At 43.2% G+C, this 14,897-nt stretch overlaps 1 protein-coding gene across 1 annotated transcript; it reads left to right on the forward strand.

Annotated features, from left to right (window-relative positions):
- The first annotated feature begins 6,995 nt into the window (after positions 1 to 6,995).
- LOC120093146 (disks large homolog 5-like) lies at positions 6,996 to 14,641 on the forward strand. Its single transcript, XM_039093775.2, has 5 exons — positions 6,996 to 7,383; positions 8,121 to 8,283; positions 9,436 to 9,567; positions 10,215 to 10,391; positions 14,042 to 14,641. Exons 1-5 carry the CDS (start codon positions 7,233 to 7,235, stop codon positions 14,124 to 14,126), a joined length of 708 nt encoding a protein of 235 aa, XP_038949703.1. The 5' UTR covers positions 6,996 to 7,232; the 3' UTR covers positions 14,127 to 14,641.
- Positions 14,642 to 14,897: the final 256 nt, after the last annotated feature.

Raw genomic sequence — 14,897 nt, forward strand, 5'->3', positions numbered from 1 at the left:
TGGGTGTCTTTTACCTGGGAACTAAGTGGTCAGAGGCAGGGGAGAAACCCCAGGTTGGGATTAAATAATTTCTACAACATGTATACACACAACTACTGCCCCCCACACACAAATAATAAATGTAACTTTTGAAATGGGGATAAGGAACATGTCATCAACCATGAGGATCCAAGTTCTATCACTAAAACCCATGTGGTAGGAGGAGGACCTCCTCACTCATTGTCCTCTGACCTCCATATATGCACAGTAACACATATATACATATGCGCACAGAATACGACAATGGATTAATTAATGGATTACATAATTAAAGGTTTTTCATATCATCTGTTCTTGGCCCCTGCTCACTTCTGTCTTTTGTTTACAAATGGACCACAAAAGGATTTTTTGAGAACTTGATGCAGACATTTTCACTTGGAAGAGAATATTGTTAATGTTGGCATTCATTCTACACTCCACTGAGCCAAGCTTCCTGGGCAAGCCATCCCCGAATAGGACTTGCCAGTGCCATTTCCACATCTAGATACCAGGATAAAGAGTCCCACTTTTAAATCCCCTGCCTGTGAGTTCAGAGCATTCCAGGGCTATCTGAAAAGCTCTTCCCAGTACAGGCCCAATACCTCTGAGTCTTTCTCATGCTCTTCCCACCCCAGCTTTAGTCTCCTTGATGGTGGCCTGGGCCCTTGAAAATGAAAGAAGTAAAAAGTTCTTGAGAAGCTGTGGCTTTTTGTTTAGCTTCTGGGTCTTAGTGTCTTTGATGAAAAGCTGAATTATAGGAAAAAGATTTTGCACATGAATTTGGGATCATAGAATTCACATCCAACAAACTGGGAGACTGGGCTCAGAGCTGGAGAGGGGAGACTCAGGTGGAACTGAGAACTGTCCAAAGCTGCATCCCATTTCCCTTTGCCACTGCAAGAGCGGGAGAGACCCATTTCACAGTTGTGCTGTGTTGTGCTGTACTAGGCTTGGTAATGAGAAAGCACAGGGCCTCCCTTTGTAGCCTCAAACTCCAGCTCTGCTGTCTCAGTTCCCCAAGCATCAGGAGGGCAGGTGTGGGCTGCCACAGCGCTAGCAGGAACAGGAAGATTTCTGTGTTTTGTTCTCTTCTTCATGGGCTGAGGCTGAGCCTGGAGTCTCCATGTCAGTAGCATCCTTCAAGGCTGTTCCTCTGCAGCTCTGAAACCTTTTGTTGTTTTTGTTTTTTGTTTTTTGTTTTTATGTAAACCAAGTTTATTTTTCCTTTTAAGTAGTGTTTATGTAGCACTATAGCTAGGTAAACAATGTGAATTAGTATAACACATCTCAAAAGCCAGAGTTTTGTTTTTGTTGTTTTAATTTTTTAATGAGTCGTTAAAAAGATGCATCCTATTCTAACAGGATAAATATTTTTAAGCATTTCACTTTGAGTTAATGATGGCTCACAAATGAGCAACTCTCCTCATTGAGGAAAACAAAAAGCTGTTGTGGACAAGGGACAGCTCACTCACACAAACAAAAAGAGCTGTGTAAAAATCACTAACTGTTCCCATATTAAACCTTGACCCCTGGGGAGATGCCTGGGGAGGTTTACTGTCAGAATATTCAAGCCCTGGGGCTCCCTCTAGAGGAACAACTTGAAAACCTTCAAAACTTCATTTGAAAATAACAAGAAAAATCTGACTCTACCTAAGCTATAAAATTTTAAGGCTCAGAGGTAGCATTTGAACTTTTTCAGTTGGAAACCTCTCCGGAAGGTGTCTTGCTCTAAAGCACCAATGAAATGGGCGCAGCCACTGTCTTTGCTACTGTTCCAGTCCTTTCTGCACAGCAACACAGGGACAATCATCTCCAGTTTCTGAACTGCAGTCAGCTGTGAGCATTGCTCCAGTGTGGGACAGCTAGCTCTCCTCCAGTCCTTAGGGAGAGCATTCTTAACATTTGAATGCCTGTAGCATAGCTCACCTTTTGCCCTTCTTTGTTCCTTTTGTGGAGTGGAGGTGTCAGATTCTTCAGAAGTGTTGGGCAGCAAACCATCAAAGGGAATTCATGAGGCTCTGGAACATCTCAGGTTGTACAACAATCGCAGTTCTTGACCTTTACATTCTTTCCAGCTCCAGGGGACTCCCAGACCACCAGAGCTTTAAGGTCTGGACTCAAGATGGAGGTGAGTTAGTGGGAGTGGATTTTGAGGCGTCAAAGGCCCCCACCATTCCCAGGTAGCATTTGTTTCTTCTACTTCTTCATCAACACTGGAACTCTCAGCTGTTCATCCCACATCTTCTTGCTCTAAAACTCTGAAATTGAAAGTCCCCAATTAAATATGTTGTTCTATATGTCACCTGGGTCACCTGTTTAGTCCTTCTCAGTTTTAGCATTCTGGTAATAGGAATAACAACAAAAACCAAGCTTTTTGAATTTTGTAGATTCTTTGTCAGGGCATGGTAAGACCTAGATACCTGCATAGTACTGATTTTCAAGACTAAAGTGATTTCTAAATCTTGCTTTTCTCAAGACTGGATTGGTCACCTTGTCAATAACAGATGGCGCCTACTGATTCTTTTTACTAAGTCAGGTAATTTTGAAGGGCAAGAAAAGGACTCCCCAAACACCCAAGTGCAATTAGCTGTGAACTTAGCTTTGCTGCACCTGGAGGCCATTCTGGGAAGAGAAAGCATCCATTCCAGGCAGTCCAATGAGAGGAGGTGATTGGCTTCATCCAGAGAACAGACTTAGTAGGGTTAAAATGTGCATTTCTGAGAATTCCCAGGTAATGAAGCTACTGGTGCTTGTCCAGGTCACAGTTTCAGAAGTGTTGGTCTAGCATGCCTGACTGGTAAGTGAGGAGGTTATTCAGGTTTTGATATTTATGGAATTTCTACTTTCCTGAACTTCTAGGAGTACATGGCAAGAAGGCTTGAGTCTAAATGAAGAACTCGTCTTCATAGTTTGCATGGTGGTTAGTGTTTGTTGATCATCAACTTGACAGCACCTGGAATCTCCCTGGAGACACAGCTCTAGGCACCTAAGTGGAAGATCATTTGATTATTAGCTCTATTATATAAGGCATTACTAGATGTAGGTTAGCCTCGGGACATGCTGTGCAGAACTCTTCTGATTAGACTGATTGAAGTGTGAAGACACACCCTCTGTGGTTAACTGGGACAGTGGACTGGATAAGAGGGATGAAGTGATCTGAAGACCAGCATCTTCCTCTGCTCTCTGCCTGCAGTCAGTACAACAGCTCTCAGGCTCCTGCTGTCCTGACTTTCCACTGTGGTGCATCTTGCAACTATAAAACAAAACAAACTTCTCTCCCTTAACTGTTGCTTTTGTACACATATTTAATCACAGCAACAGAGAAGTGACAAAGCCAATCAACTGTCACTTAAGCTCCTGAACATCCACAGGAATCTCAGCCAGGAGTCATAAGCTATTGTCCAGGAAAACTGGAAATTTAGGGGAAGAGACACTCTTTCACCATGCTTCTCCATTCATAAGCATTTTATGGGAACACAGACACTCAGAGACAAAAAGTGGTCAACTGCAATGGAACTTAAAGTACACAGCCCCCAATGACATGGTGGATCCCATGAGTCACGTGGTAGATGCCATGAGTCACATGGTAGATCCCATGAGTCACATGGTGGTTCCCATGAGTCACATGGTAGATCCCATTAGCTCTGCTTCCTAAGCCACTGTGTACTTATCTCCTTTTCCCCTGCTACCTGAATCCAGCTCTATCTTGCCTGAATCTTTCTGCCATGTGTCATGGTATTACCACTTTGATTTCCCATGATTCTGTGCCTTTCCCTTTGTATTCTGATGGCCATGGTGCTTGTTCAAAAACCACCATGCTGTGATGGATTTACTCCTGGTGCTATCCTATAGCCACATAGTTGAATTCAATCATTACCCTTAGTGGTTTGAATTCTGCTGTGCCTAACACTAGTTTTTGTTCACATTTAGAGGACAGAGCCTTTGACTCCTTTTTATCTTTGAGGGGAGTCTTTCAACTAAGCTTCTCTGCCCCTGCACATAGAGTCTCTATGTCCCCTTGCAAGTACATAAATCATAAAATAACCCTCCCTCCGATTCGGTTGGTTTCAAGGCATGAAAAACCAGGGCCAGGCTGTTTACAGATTCATTACTTCCTGACCTTGTCCAGTACAAAGACTGCAGCACTGTATCAGGTGTAACACATGCTCTCATGCACCCTGTTGCCCCTGCCCTCCCTGGTCAGAGTCCACATCCCAGTGTGAGCCCCCAACTCCATCTATCAAACCGCCCTCATTTAAAAGCCCCCAGTTATAAAAAGGCAGGGCCTGCCAGTACTCTAGCTCCTATTGCTGACCCACCCATTACTCCCCAGTGTGAAAACTGCCACTCTTGCAGCACCTTCTCTGTGAGGTTTGGGTCATGAATCCACACTTGGGACAAGATGAAGCTCCTAAGCCTGCTGTCCTCATTCATGTCTGCCTGCCTCTGCACATTCTGATGCCTCAGACCCAAAGCTCACCCTGGTTGCCTTTTCTTCCTATTTTCTCAGTTTACTTCTAGACACTTTTTCAAATGAACTTTCTTGTAAAAGGAATACTTATTCTCTCAAATCTTGGAAAACATAAAGAATTATGGACAAGAGCAACTGTGATTCATGCTTTTGATTTATTTTTGCAAGACATTATCTTTGTAGACATATTTATTATTCCCATCTGTAAGTAGTTTGTATATAAATGTGTGTTTGAATTTGTTTGTTTAGTCCTTATCCTGGTACTATCTTTCATTTCTTTCTTTTCTTCTACTTAATGTAAGGCTACCATTATTTAAAATGTAATTTTGACAACATCGCTAGTTCTTCTTTTGGGATGGAATTTCAGGTTGGAAATGCTGGCACCCTAGGACTTTTTAGGCTCTTAGTGTATCTGTAGCAAGGCTGTTATCCAGGAAGGATGTAGAAATTGACAAACTTCCGAGAGGATCGTGAATATTTACATCTCAATAACCTCCCTGTAAGTCACAGAGTTTTGCTTGGCCGTCCATTATTTAATTCAGCGTCTGTATGTCTGTGATTAGGCTGCATGGTTTTCTACATTTCTCAAGGATATGTGTTCCTTCTTCTGTGCACTGTCTTTGAACGTGCTGTCAGTTTTCAGGTGTCCTGTGCACCCCCTTTCAGTGCTTTAAGGAAACACCTGCTCCCTGAGAAGTTCTTCAGACAGGTTTGCTCTGCTGGGGACATCTTAGCACTGCAGGAGCCCATTGCTACTGAGAATCTCCATTTACATTAAACCATTCAGGCTTGTCTCCCTCTAGTGGACAAGGAGCAAAGTGCACCCAGCCAACTGCTGTGCATGAGGTCTGTGACAGGGATTTAATACTTTACTGATCAACCAGTGAGGATCCCTGCCCAGTGGACTGTAACTGGACATGGCTATCGTCAGAGCAGTTTATCAGCATTTCATGTAAAACAAACAGGAACTCTAAGCTCTTGGATAAGCCTAGGAAATTTTGTTTAGGTAATATTAAGACCTACTTTGGAAAATCTACACTTGCATAGCTAGAGATTGAAATATTGATGCCAATTCTTTGCTCATAGAAACAATATCAGATGCTTTTCTTTTACATAAAAAACATCATTCTTTGAAAACCTTATAAAATTACATTTATGGATTCATCTGGCGCTTTATTAAATTCTCTAGCAAATACCATAGCACACCTTCTGACAGTAGGACACAAAAGGTACACCTACTCAGACAAGAAGAAAGATTCTTCTTTACATTAAACATAGAAACACAAGTTAAACCAAAACCAAGAACTTTTTTCAACTGTGTCATACTCTCAATTTATTTTTCCTTCATTCCTAGTTTGGCTTTTTGAGTTTTGCCATATTTACGTACATACATACATACATACATACATACATACATACATACATACATACACACATACACACATACATGAATACATACACACACCCACATACATACATACATACATACATACATACATACATACATACATACATACATACGTTAAGTTAATACTATCTCTGAGGCTTCAGGCAAACCAGAGTCAGTGTCATCCAGGGAGGGCTTGTAGCCACAAGGGACCACTACTGACCATTACCTCATCCCAAATGAGGTTGGTCCTCTTTTTGGGATGGATGCCCTTAAAGCTCTGCTCACTACTGCTACCAGCAAGGGAGAGCTCTTGGCCAGGCAGTGGCTTCCTGCGGGGAAGGCCTGTGACAGGCTCCTGCAAGCACACTACCACCGCCTCCTCCATGCCTTGGTCAGCAGCTTCCACAGCTGGTTGATGAGATGTTCTGGGTTTTCCCACTCCAGGGCACACAGCTCGGCCTCCAGCAAGGCCCTGGTCTGGCACAGCACCATCGAGGGGTTGCTGTCAGAAGCCAGCAGGTTGCCCAGGTAGAACTCCAGTTCTAGCTCCCTGTACACCATGATGTGCTACAGCTTCTCTGCTTCTTCCTGCTCATTCTTGGCCAGCAGCACCTCTGCATTCTGCCCCTCCATGGCTCTCGCTTGCGTTTCAGTTCCCTCATTTTTGGCGATTTTAACTTTTAAGAATGGACAGAAAGTTTACAGTTCTTGTTTGCCCTATACCTGAGCACCTATGTTTTCAGGAAACAGGAGTTTTCATTGCACAAAATGGGATTGTAAGACAGGGATTTCAGGAAAAAACATGGGTGAATACATTGAAACCATGCCCCCTCCCAAGGCACAGTCCATGAAACAATGTACTCCAACTTGCATACATTAAAGGTGTAGGAACAAATATTGGCCTCCTGGGAACAGTAAAAACTGTGGAAATTGGACTATATGTGACATCCATGGACCCTGGGGTATACATTTCAGGGAGAAGAATCTCCCTCACCCAGGGTCTTTAGATTTTTGGCTGTTAACAAAGATGTTCTATCCAAATCAAGGCTTTAACCAACTCTCCCTGTCCTCAGAACTGAGCTGTAATGAAGCAGTGAGAACTTTGAAGTTGTGGAAGGAGAGTGTGCGAATGGGTGTTCCCTAGCTCAAAAGTGAGTCCTTGGAAAAGCCACTGCAGAACCTGGTCAGTCTGGGTAGAGGTAGTTAGCAAGTAAGCTATGGCATTTCCCAGTGATATCACCGGTGGTGTCTTCCCTCGAAATTCTCTTGTATCCAGGAGACACTAGAATGTTCTGTGATGTCACCAGTGTTGTGGTGACACCAACTGCCTGAGCCATTTCCCTTCATTTCCTAATGGGTTCCCGAGGAGGCATGTTCTCCAGGATCCTCAGTCTCTTTCGGAGGGACAATCATATCTATGCAGAGACAAGACCAAGGCAGAGGGAGGCCAGCCTTCTATCACGTTGGAGAACAAGACGAATGGAAAGGTCCTTGAGGAGGTCAAGTGAGTACTGGGCAGGGCAAGGGGAGCTTCCTGGAGGAGGTTGGCTTGAGCTGGTCCTTCCAGGAGTAGGACGTATGATTTAGAGCCTCAGTCTTCCTAAATGGCTGACCCAGACTCAACAATTTCTGATCATTAGTTTGACAGAGAACCAAGACCTGTTATATGTCAAGGGCTTTCCTTGGATCTCTTTAGTGTCATAGGCAGTGTCAAAGAATACCAGGATGAGCCTCTGTAAGAATAACAAAGTGTCTCTCAGGATAGGCTGTGGAAGCACTTCCTCTCAGCAGTGTCCTGTAGATTATGTGGGTCATTGATGCCAAGAGGGATACTCTCCTGGTCATATATCAAGGTCTCAGTTACTTTGTCCTTGAACACACGTGACTAGGGATTCAAGATGTTAAGCAGTTTGGACTCAAGGACTTACCGGCCTCACATCAGACATTAGCTGAGAAGGTCCTCCAATTCTTCTTGTTTAGGCCAGCTTTAGAATTTGAGTGCAGAAGAATGGCTGTAGGAGGTGTGGTCTATATCTATGATGGCATATGTCACCATATGTCTATGATGGTGGGGAACAGGGACTGAGCTGAGTTCAGCTTAAAGATCGCTTTCTTGCTCTGTCAGGGAGTCACTGTATCTGTAGACTGTTCATCCTCAGACTTCTGTTTTAGAGTAAGCATAGTTTTTCTTGACACTATGTCCACATATATGCCTGTTTACTGGTGTTTATCTACCTACAGAGTCTGATCAGAAAGCATCATCCCAACCCTCCACGACACCTGTTGAGGAGGAGAGAATGAAGCGTTTGGAGAACCTCAAAATTGCTCTCCACAAGGTGCAGAAGGAGAGAGATGAACTCAGGAGAATCCTGGCCGATTACCCTGGAAAGAATTTAAATGACAGGTAGTCACAGTGCAAGTTCTGTTAAATCCACATTTCCTCACATCACAGTAGGCTACAACTCCAGGGTGTCCTCATGGTCAAAATCACTTTCCTGATTGCATCAGAATGTGAAGATCAGATGGGAATGAGATGGTGGTGGCACAGGCTATTTTGATTCCTACAAACGTAAATCATAGCCTGTGGCCTGAATTACAGTCTGGGAATGAGGGTAGTAGTGTGTGAGCTCTCATTGTGTGGTTTAAGTAGCCTGGACAGGTGTTGGGTTGTGGGAATTTCTAGGTGCTCTGATTATGACCAATCATTGTTGAAATTGACCTGGAGGTGCTTTGGGTTCAATAGGTCCTGTGAAGAGCTGGAGGGGCCTAATCCCTCTTGCTGCCTCACAGTGTGTGACTGGACTGTCAACAGGGTATCATTGTTGTTCTCTGATTTTATTCATTGTATTTTGAGATAATGCCACATTCTTGTATTTATTTGGCATTCTAATTGTATGAAAGAGAGAGAGAGAGAGAGAGAGAGAGAGAGAGAGTGTGTTTTGTGTGAGTTTATGTGTGTGTATGCATGTGTGAGTGCGTTTGTGTGTATAACTTAAGATCTGGGTATTCTGTGTTCTGATTTGGCCTGAGAATTATCCTGTGTCAATTTCCATGGCATGATAATGATGTGGGTGAGAGCCTCACTTTGAACAGTACAACATTTCACATCTGCTCAGGTGGACACACATGGGAATCTCCTGGTGTGTGCTATAAATTCTTTTCCCTGTAAATACTGTCCATGTTCCTTTGGGTTTTCATGTAGCAATAGATTCTATGATTGAGAATTGTTACCTAAGAACAGGAGAATAGTCTTCATGGGTTTAAGTTGGAGCCTGGATGGTGGCACAGGACGCTCGAAAGTTCTTGGCAAGCTAGTCTATTCCTTCAAACCCTCTCAGGGAGCTCAAGCAAATCAGCTCCCTGCTTTTGTTTCCTGGCACTGCTGTCCCTGTGTTCATAATAATAAACTGAATAAATACCAAATGCACCCAGTACCAAGGAGTAAGGGCGTGGCATGTCCTAGGCTGGGGTAGTTCAGGATTCAGTCTGAATTCATGTAATTCTTGAATCCTTCATTCATAATGTTATTTGATCCTTGGACCACGCCCTGCCACAGGAACAAGTTTGAGTCCGAGATGCTCATGATGCAGCACGAGGAAGTGATGACCGACATGAAGAAAATGAGCGAGCAGATCAATACCGCTTTGGTCAAATGTAAAAACCTTACACTGGAAAATGACTGGTACTGGTGAGTAACTTACAAGGTTGTGACCCCAGCACTAGGCACAGCATGTGTCAGCCCATTCTTATCTTTGAAGTAAAGTGAGGATCAGGCTTTATAGTGTTTGAAGCAGACCAGGAAGCCTGTCTCTAAGGAAGGCTCTAGGATTTTTACCGCTTGTAGATAGTTTGAACAAATGGAAAGAGACTGTGAGATTCATCAGTCATTGTCCTTCCCAAATAGGGATCCTGTACATAGAAAATGTGTGCACAATGATGGAGTCATCAATCAATCCTGATGCTCTGGGGCTCTGACAGGACACACACACACACACACACACACACACACACACACACACACAGGACACATAGAAAGATTGGCCTCCAAGGGACATTCTAATAAAATGGACATATAAGCACACATAACGATTAAGTCCACTTCTAGGAAAAACTTGAATCAATGGTGTCAGGTTTTTGAGAAGTGCCCTGAGTCTTCTGGAATGTTGCTCTTTTCTCCATTTGACCTGTCTCTAGGTTATGCTCCATGGCTACTGTGGACGTGGACTATAATCTGGGGCTCTCTTCTGATCAGGACCCTAGAAGGAGGAATGGACTTGGAGAAGTGGAGGAAGTTGGAGCCTGGCTGGGATTCACCATTTTTTCTTTGTGTCTCAGCCGCAGCTTCTGCCCCCTCCTAACTGAGTGTTTTGAGCTGAAGAACAATGCCCAGAGAGCATGGAATGAGTACAAAGGGCTTCTAAGGGATCAGATTGCACTGGAAGAATCCATTAAGGAAACAACAAGGTTCTGTGGGGAAGCCAGTATGAAAATCCGTGTAACAAGCAGCCTCAGGTAGGATGAATGAAGCATCAAGGGCAGGTTTTCCTGATATCTAAGCAGAAACCAAGTCAAACCAATTTAACCTTCTCCAACTTATCCAGACACTCTCCTAGGTCTCATCCAGTTGTTCATTTCTTTGCCCATTTACAAAACTTTCTGTGATTCTAGCTTCATGCAAGAAACTGGAGGATTGACAACCAAATCCTCCTGCTCAACTAGAAAATGCATTTCCTTAAGTGGGATCTGTTGATCACACATTGCACACTTACATGCTAGAGGGATGCCATGTGGTAGCCGTCTTTGTAGTGCCCAGAACTGATTAGAGTTCAGTTCACTTGCTGAAAGAATGGTTATCATTGTCAATTATGATGGGGCTTGTGAACTTTCTCTCCTTTTCCCTGTACATTGAAAATGGTCCCTTCTGCCTTTCCAAATGGTGGTTCATAGTGACGGAGCTTGAGAAGCGGTTTGTCAGTCCTGTTCTAGTGTTTTAGTGTTCTTTCCTGTGGCTTCTGTCCTGGAGCTGACTGGATGAACAGGGATGTAAGAAAGACTTCTCTCAGGGTGAGGGTTTGTGTGAGATATGTGAGGGTTAGAGGGAAATTTTTCTCCAACTCTCTCAACCTCGTGTGCCCAAGAAGTGCATTCCCTACACAGGTTTACTCTATAAGGGATGGAGAGCAGTGTCTACGCTCTCACTGACACATTTCCTTTGCCTAATCTGTATTCAACAACTGTGCTTCCAGAAGGATGGCCTCCTCATTCTTTTCTGCTTCTCACTTATGATTTCTGTCCTCTCTCTCTCTCTCTCTCTCTCTCTCTCTCTCTCTCTCTCTCCCTCCCTCCCTCCCTCCTTCCCTCCCTCCCCCTCTCCATTTCTCTCTGACTCTGTGTGTGTGTGTATGTGTGTGTGTGTGTTTGTGTCATTGGGCACAGATGTGCGAACATGGTTATGGCTATGGTACATATGTTACATTGGGAGTTGCTTGTTTTAAGTGTTTGAGGTATGGGTGCTTACATATAGAAGTGTGTGTATATGTGTGTTCGTGCATATGTGTGTGTGTGTGTGAACTCATCAAGTTTCTGAACACAGACACATATTTATATATATTGTATTAGTCTATATGTACACACATAGAAGCATGTAAAAGTATATATATATATACATATATATACATATATATATAAAGAGAGAGAGAGAGAGAGAGAGAGAGAGAGAGAGAGAGAGAGGAAGAGGAAACACAATTTTTCCAATTAGTTTTTTTAAACTGTTCTTAATGGGGTTTTGATTACTATTGAAATTATTACAGTGGGAAAACTATTCATCAACATTGACATTACTTGGAGAAATCTCAGGAATAGGGTACAGGGATTTGAGGAGAGGCTGCTGTGTGAAATCCATGTACCTGAGTGTGGAAAGTGCTGACTCAGGGCTCTTCTGCCTCCTTTGCTCTCGGTGTGCAGTAACACTGGAAGGTCACGTGCTTGTTGTGTCTTCTCAACATCCTGGTTATGTTAATCGTTACCTGCCACCACTTTCTTTCTAGATCGGCCTAAACTTGATTGAATATACATTGGCTTTGGAGTTTGCTCTGGAAATTGTTAATTGAAAGATTAATTTGCTTAGAGTTGAATCTGCAGGCAGAAGATGTCCAGGAGTTATGTTGAGGTGGAATCACATCTTTGCCTCAGACAGAACCTTAGACTCAAAATAGTCCACAGCACTCACCCTGTGTTGGGTCTGTGGCACTCTTAACCATTGTTATTCAAAATCATTTGATCTGAGTGAAAATCATCTGTAAGGTGGGTTTAGAAAGTGATGACCCTCAGACATTGCTAGAGGTGTCAAATGGGTAGCCCTGTGAGAAGCCATGCACAACTCTTGTGAAAGTTGAACCTTTGACACAGCGATTCCAGAACAAGAAGTAGGTGTCAGCAGAGAAACTGTGGCACATTAGTGTTGTAGTGGTTCACCTCAGAGCAGCCATGAAGCAAAACTATCCAGAAGTCCACCAGTCAGAAAGTGAAAAGGTACAATGTTGTCCAGCCCTTCCATGGACTGTGGCTGAGTTTGATTATACCTGCCAGCATTTGACTTTGAATCAGTCAGCCTTATCTCACTCGAATTATATCTGATAGCATCCCATTACAAGTTTTACCTTGGATTGTGGTTGTGGAGATTTCCTAGCTGTTTGTGCTGGTAGTTTGTTTCCCCTGTCAGGTACTGTATCCTAAAGGGACCTCATATTGAAAAATGCAGCTCACTTTGCATGCACTGGGAAACAGTGAGCAGAGGACAGAAGAGCCTCACCTGCCCCCACCCAGTGCTCTGTTGCCTGAAATCAGCCTCCTGTGCACAGCCTTGTGCCCTTGCTAAGCAGTCTTGGCTAACAGGCCTAGATGTCACATTTCTAATTTCTGATTTTCAGGGGAATACACTTTATTGGCTGAGCTGTCTTTAGGCTATGCTCACTGTGTACTTACCCCATTCCAGGTTTTTTTTTTTATGCCACAATAGTAGACTGGGTGATCTCTTCTATTACCATTAACTGGGAAACTAAGCACATTCTGCAAAATACTCTGCTTGTATGTGTGAACAAATATATTTGGGTGAGTTCAAAGGTGTGTATGTCTGTCTGTCTGTCTGTCAGTCTGTCTGTCTGTCTGTCTGTCTGTCTCTGTATACATGCCTGTCTCCATGGACAATATAATCTTCTAATGACCAGGATGAGGAGAGAATGTAGGAAAGTCTGTAGGACGCCCTGAATCAGAACAAACTGTTCACTGAGCAAAAGGCCTTGGCTGGGAAGATGCGGCATCATTTCGGTGTCACTGAGATGATTTGAAAGCACAGGATGAGAGGACCCAAGTAGATTCCCTGTACTTATGAACTGTCTTATTGGGTGTGTGACTTTCATCATAGTTATCAGCATCTGTCAGCTAGGAGCAGCTCAGAATATTATTCCTGTCCATTTTAAAAGAAATTCCATCCATGAAGTGTATGTGATCCATAGAGATTCTGGCTATGGTGTACTGATCCCTCCAGTCTGAGCTCTCTTGTATTATCTGAGCCCAGTGCCTTTAAGTCTCCCCACAAAGAGTTTTTTGATACCCATAAACAAAGGAGTGGTATAGTTTATTTTCTGCATGAGTATCTCCTTTAGAGTTCAATGCCTACCCTTGGCAAGATTTCCATGCAGCATATTCTTGCCAAATATAATATCACTTCAGTGTGCATGTACTTCTTGAGATATTGTTTCTGTGGGTCTTTGCAGATATTGAGGTTGTAAGTGGACCCCAGGCATATTCCTGCACTGGAGGAATAATGATAGTCTTCATTTCAGTGATGGCCAGGCCTCCAAGGCCTTCCTATTGTTTTCTAGGTTGTTCACATGTCTCCTCATCTGACATTGAGACGCTGCTACATGATTTTAAAATATAATATATATGGACGATTGGAATTATCTGCTGTTCACTGTTCAAGTTTTAGCAGTTTTAAAAGCTGGGAAAATATGCAGGCCTGTGGGGTCTCTTACCCTTCTCTCTTGGGCATGAGAAAATGACCTCAGATGAAAGATCATCCTGGATTATCCTGCTGAATTGTGCGCTATGTATGGGAGAAGTGACATGGCAGGTCCTCACCAGGCCTTTTCCACCCCTAGGTCTGAACACTCCAGCAGACGCTTGCCCATGGCCCAGACCAGGACTACAGCTCTCAGAGACAGACCTGTCCACCAGGAGCACTGAGGGTGCAAAGATTGATAACACCTCCCGCATCTCAGTCCTTGTAACCGTTCCAATCTTGGGCTGAATTTGAAAGACCTTGAGATGTGGCATGGAACACGCCTCACGTTTAACCCTTTGACGACTTGTCCATCAACAACCAACCACCCTGAATGAGGCGTCTACATTCCTCTTGAAGAGATTTTACCATCTTACCTGCCGTTCTGCTGTGTTTGCAAGGCCAGCAACAGGCTGGAGTTATATGTTGAAAAATCAGCAGGAATTGAATGCTGACTAATTTACTTGTTCTATTTGGTTTTTAGTTTGAAGTTTGGTTGTTTTATGCATTTGGTTTTATTTGTTTAAGTTTGAAGTTTTGTTATTCATTTGTTAACTTTAGTGTACTTAATTAATATTAATTAATTAATATTCCTAAGGCTATATACATTGAACTCATTGACTCCCCAATTTAAAATGTTCTTGAATAAATTAATGTTTGTCTATAAATAAAAATGTGACCTTTAACCCTTCACTCACAAGACCGTCCTGAGTCGTGTGTGGTTCTTCCTCCTGTAACAGCACAAGTGTAAGGCAACAGTGGTTTTCTGCAAGTCTCATGCAGCGTAGGCTTCATCATCAGTTCACAGCCAGCCAGAGCTGCACAGGAAATTGTGCTCTTGATGTAGACGGTGTGTCATGCTCTGTGGAACCCACCTTCATGATGAAAAATATCCTTGCTTTATCCCTGTACTCACAAATTTAGCTTCCTTTATAATGACAAACAAAGGAGAAACA

The sequence above is a fragment of the Rattus norvegicus genome, chromosome 15 (assembly GCF_036323735.1).
Source record: "Rattus norvegicus strain BN/NHsdMcwi chromosome 15, GRCr8, whole genome shotgun sequence".
In the NCBI taxonomy this organism is placed as follows: domain Eukaryota; kingdom Metazoa; phylum Chordata; class Mammalia; order Rodentia; family Muridae; genus Rattus; species Rattus norvegicus.

Excerpts from the sequence above, each read along its gene's own strand:
- LOC120093146 (XM_039093775.2), top strand. The coding sequence starts at position 7,233 with ATGGGTTCCCGAGGAGGCATGTTCTCCAGGATCCTCAGTCTCTTTCGG. Across the intron at positions 7,384-8,120 it reads AAGGTCCTTGAGGAGGTCAA|AGTCTGATCAGAAAGCATCA; the intron begins GTGAGTACTGGG and ends ATCTACCTACAG. Across the intron at positions 10,392-14,041 it reads CGTGTAACAAGCAGCCTCAG|GTCTGAACACTCCAGCAGAC; the intron begins GTAGGATGAATG and ends TTCCACCCCTAG.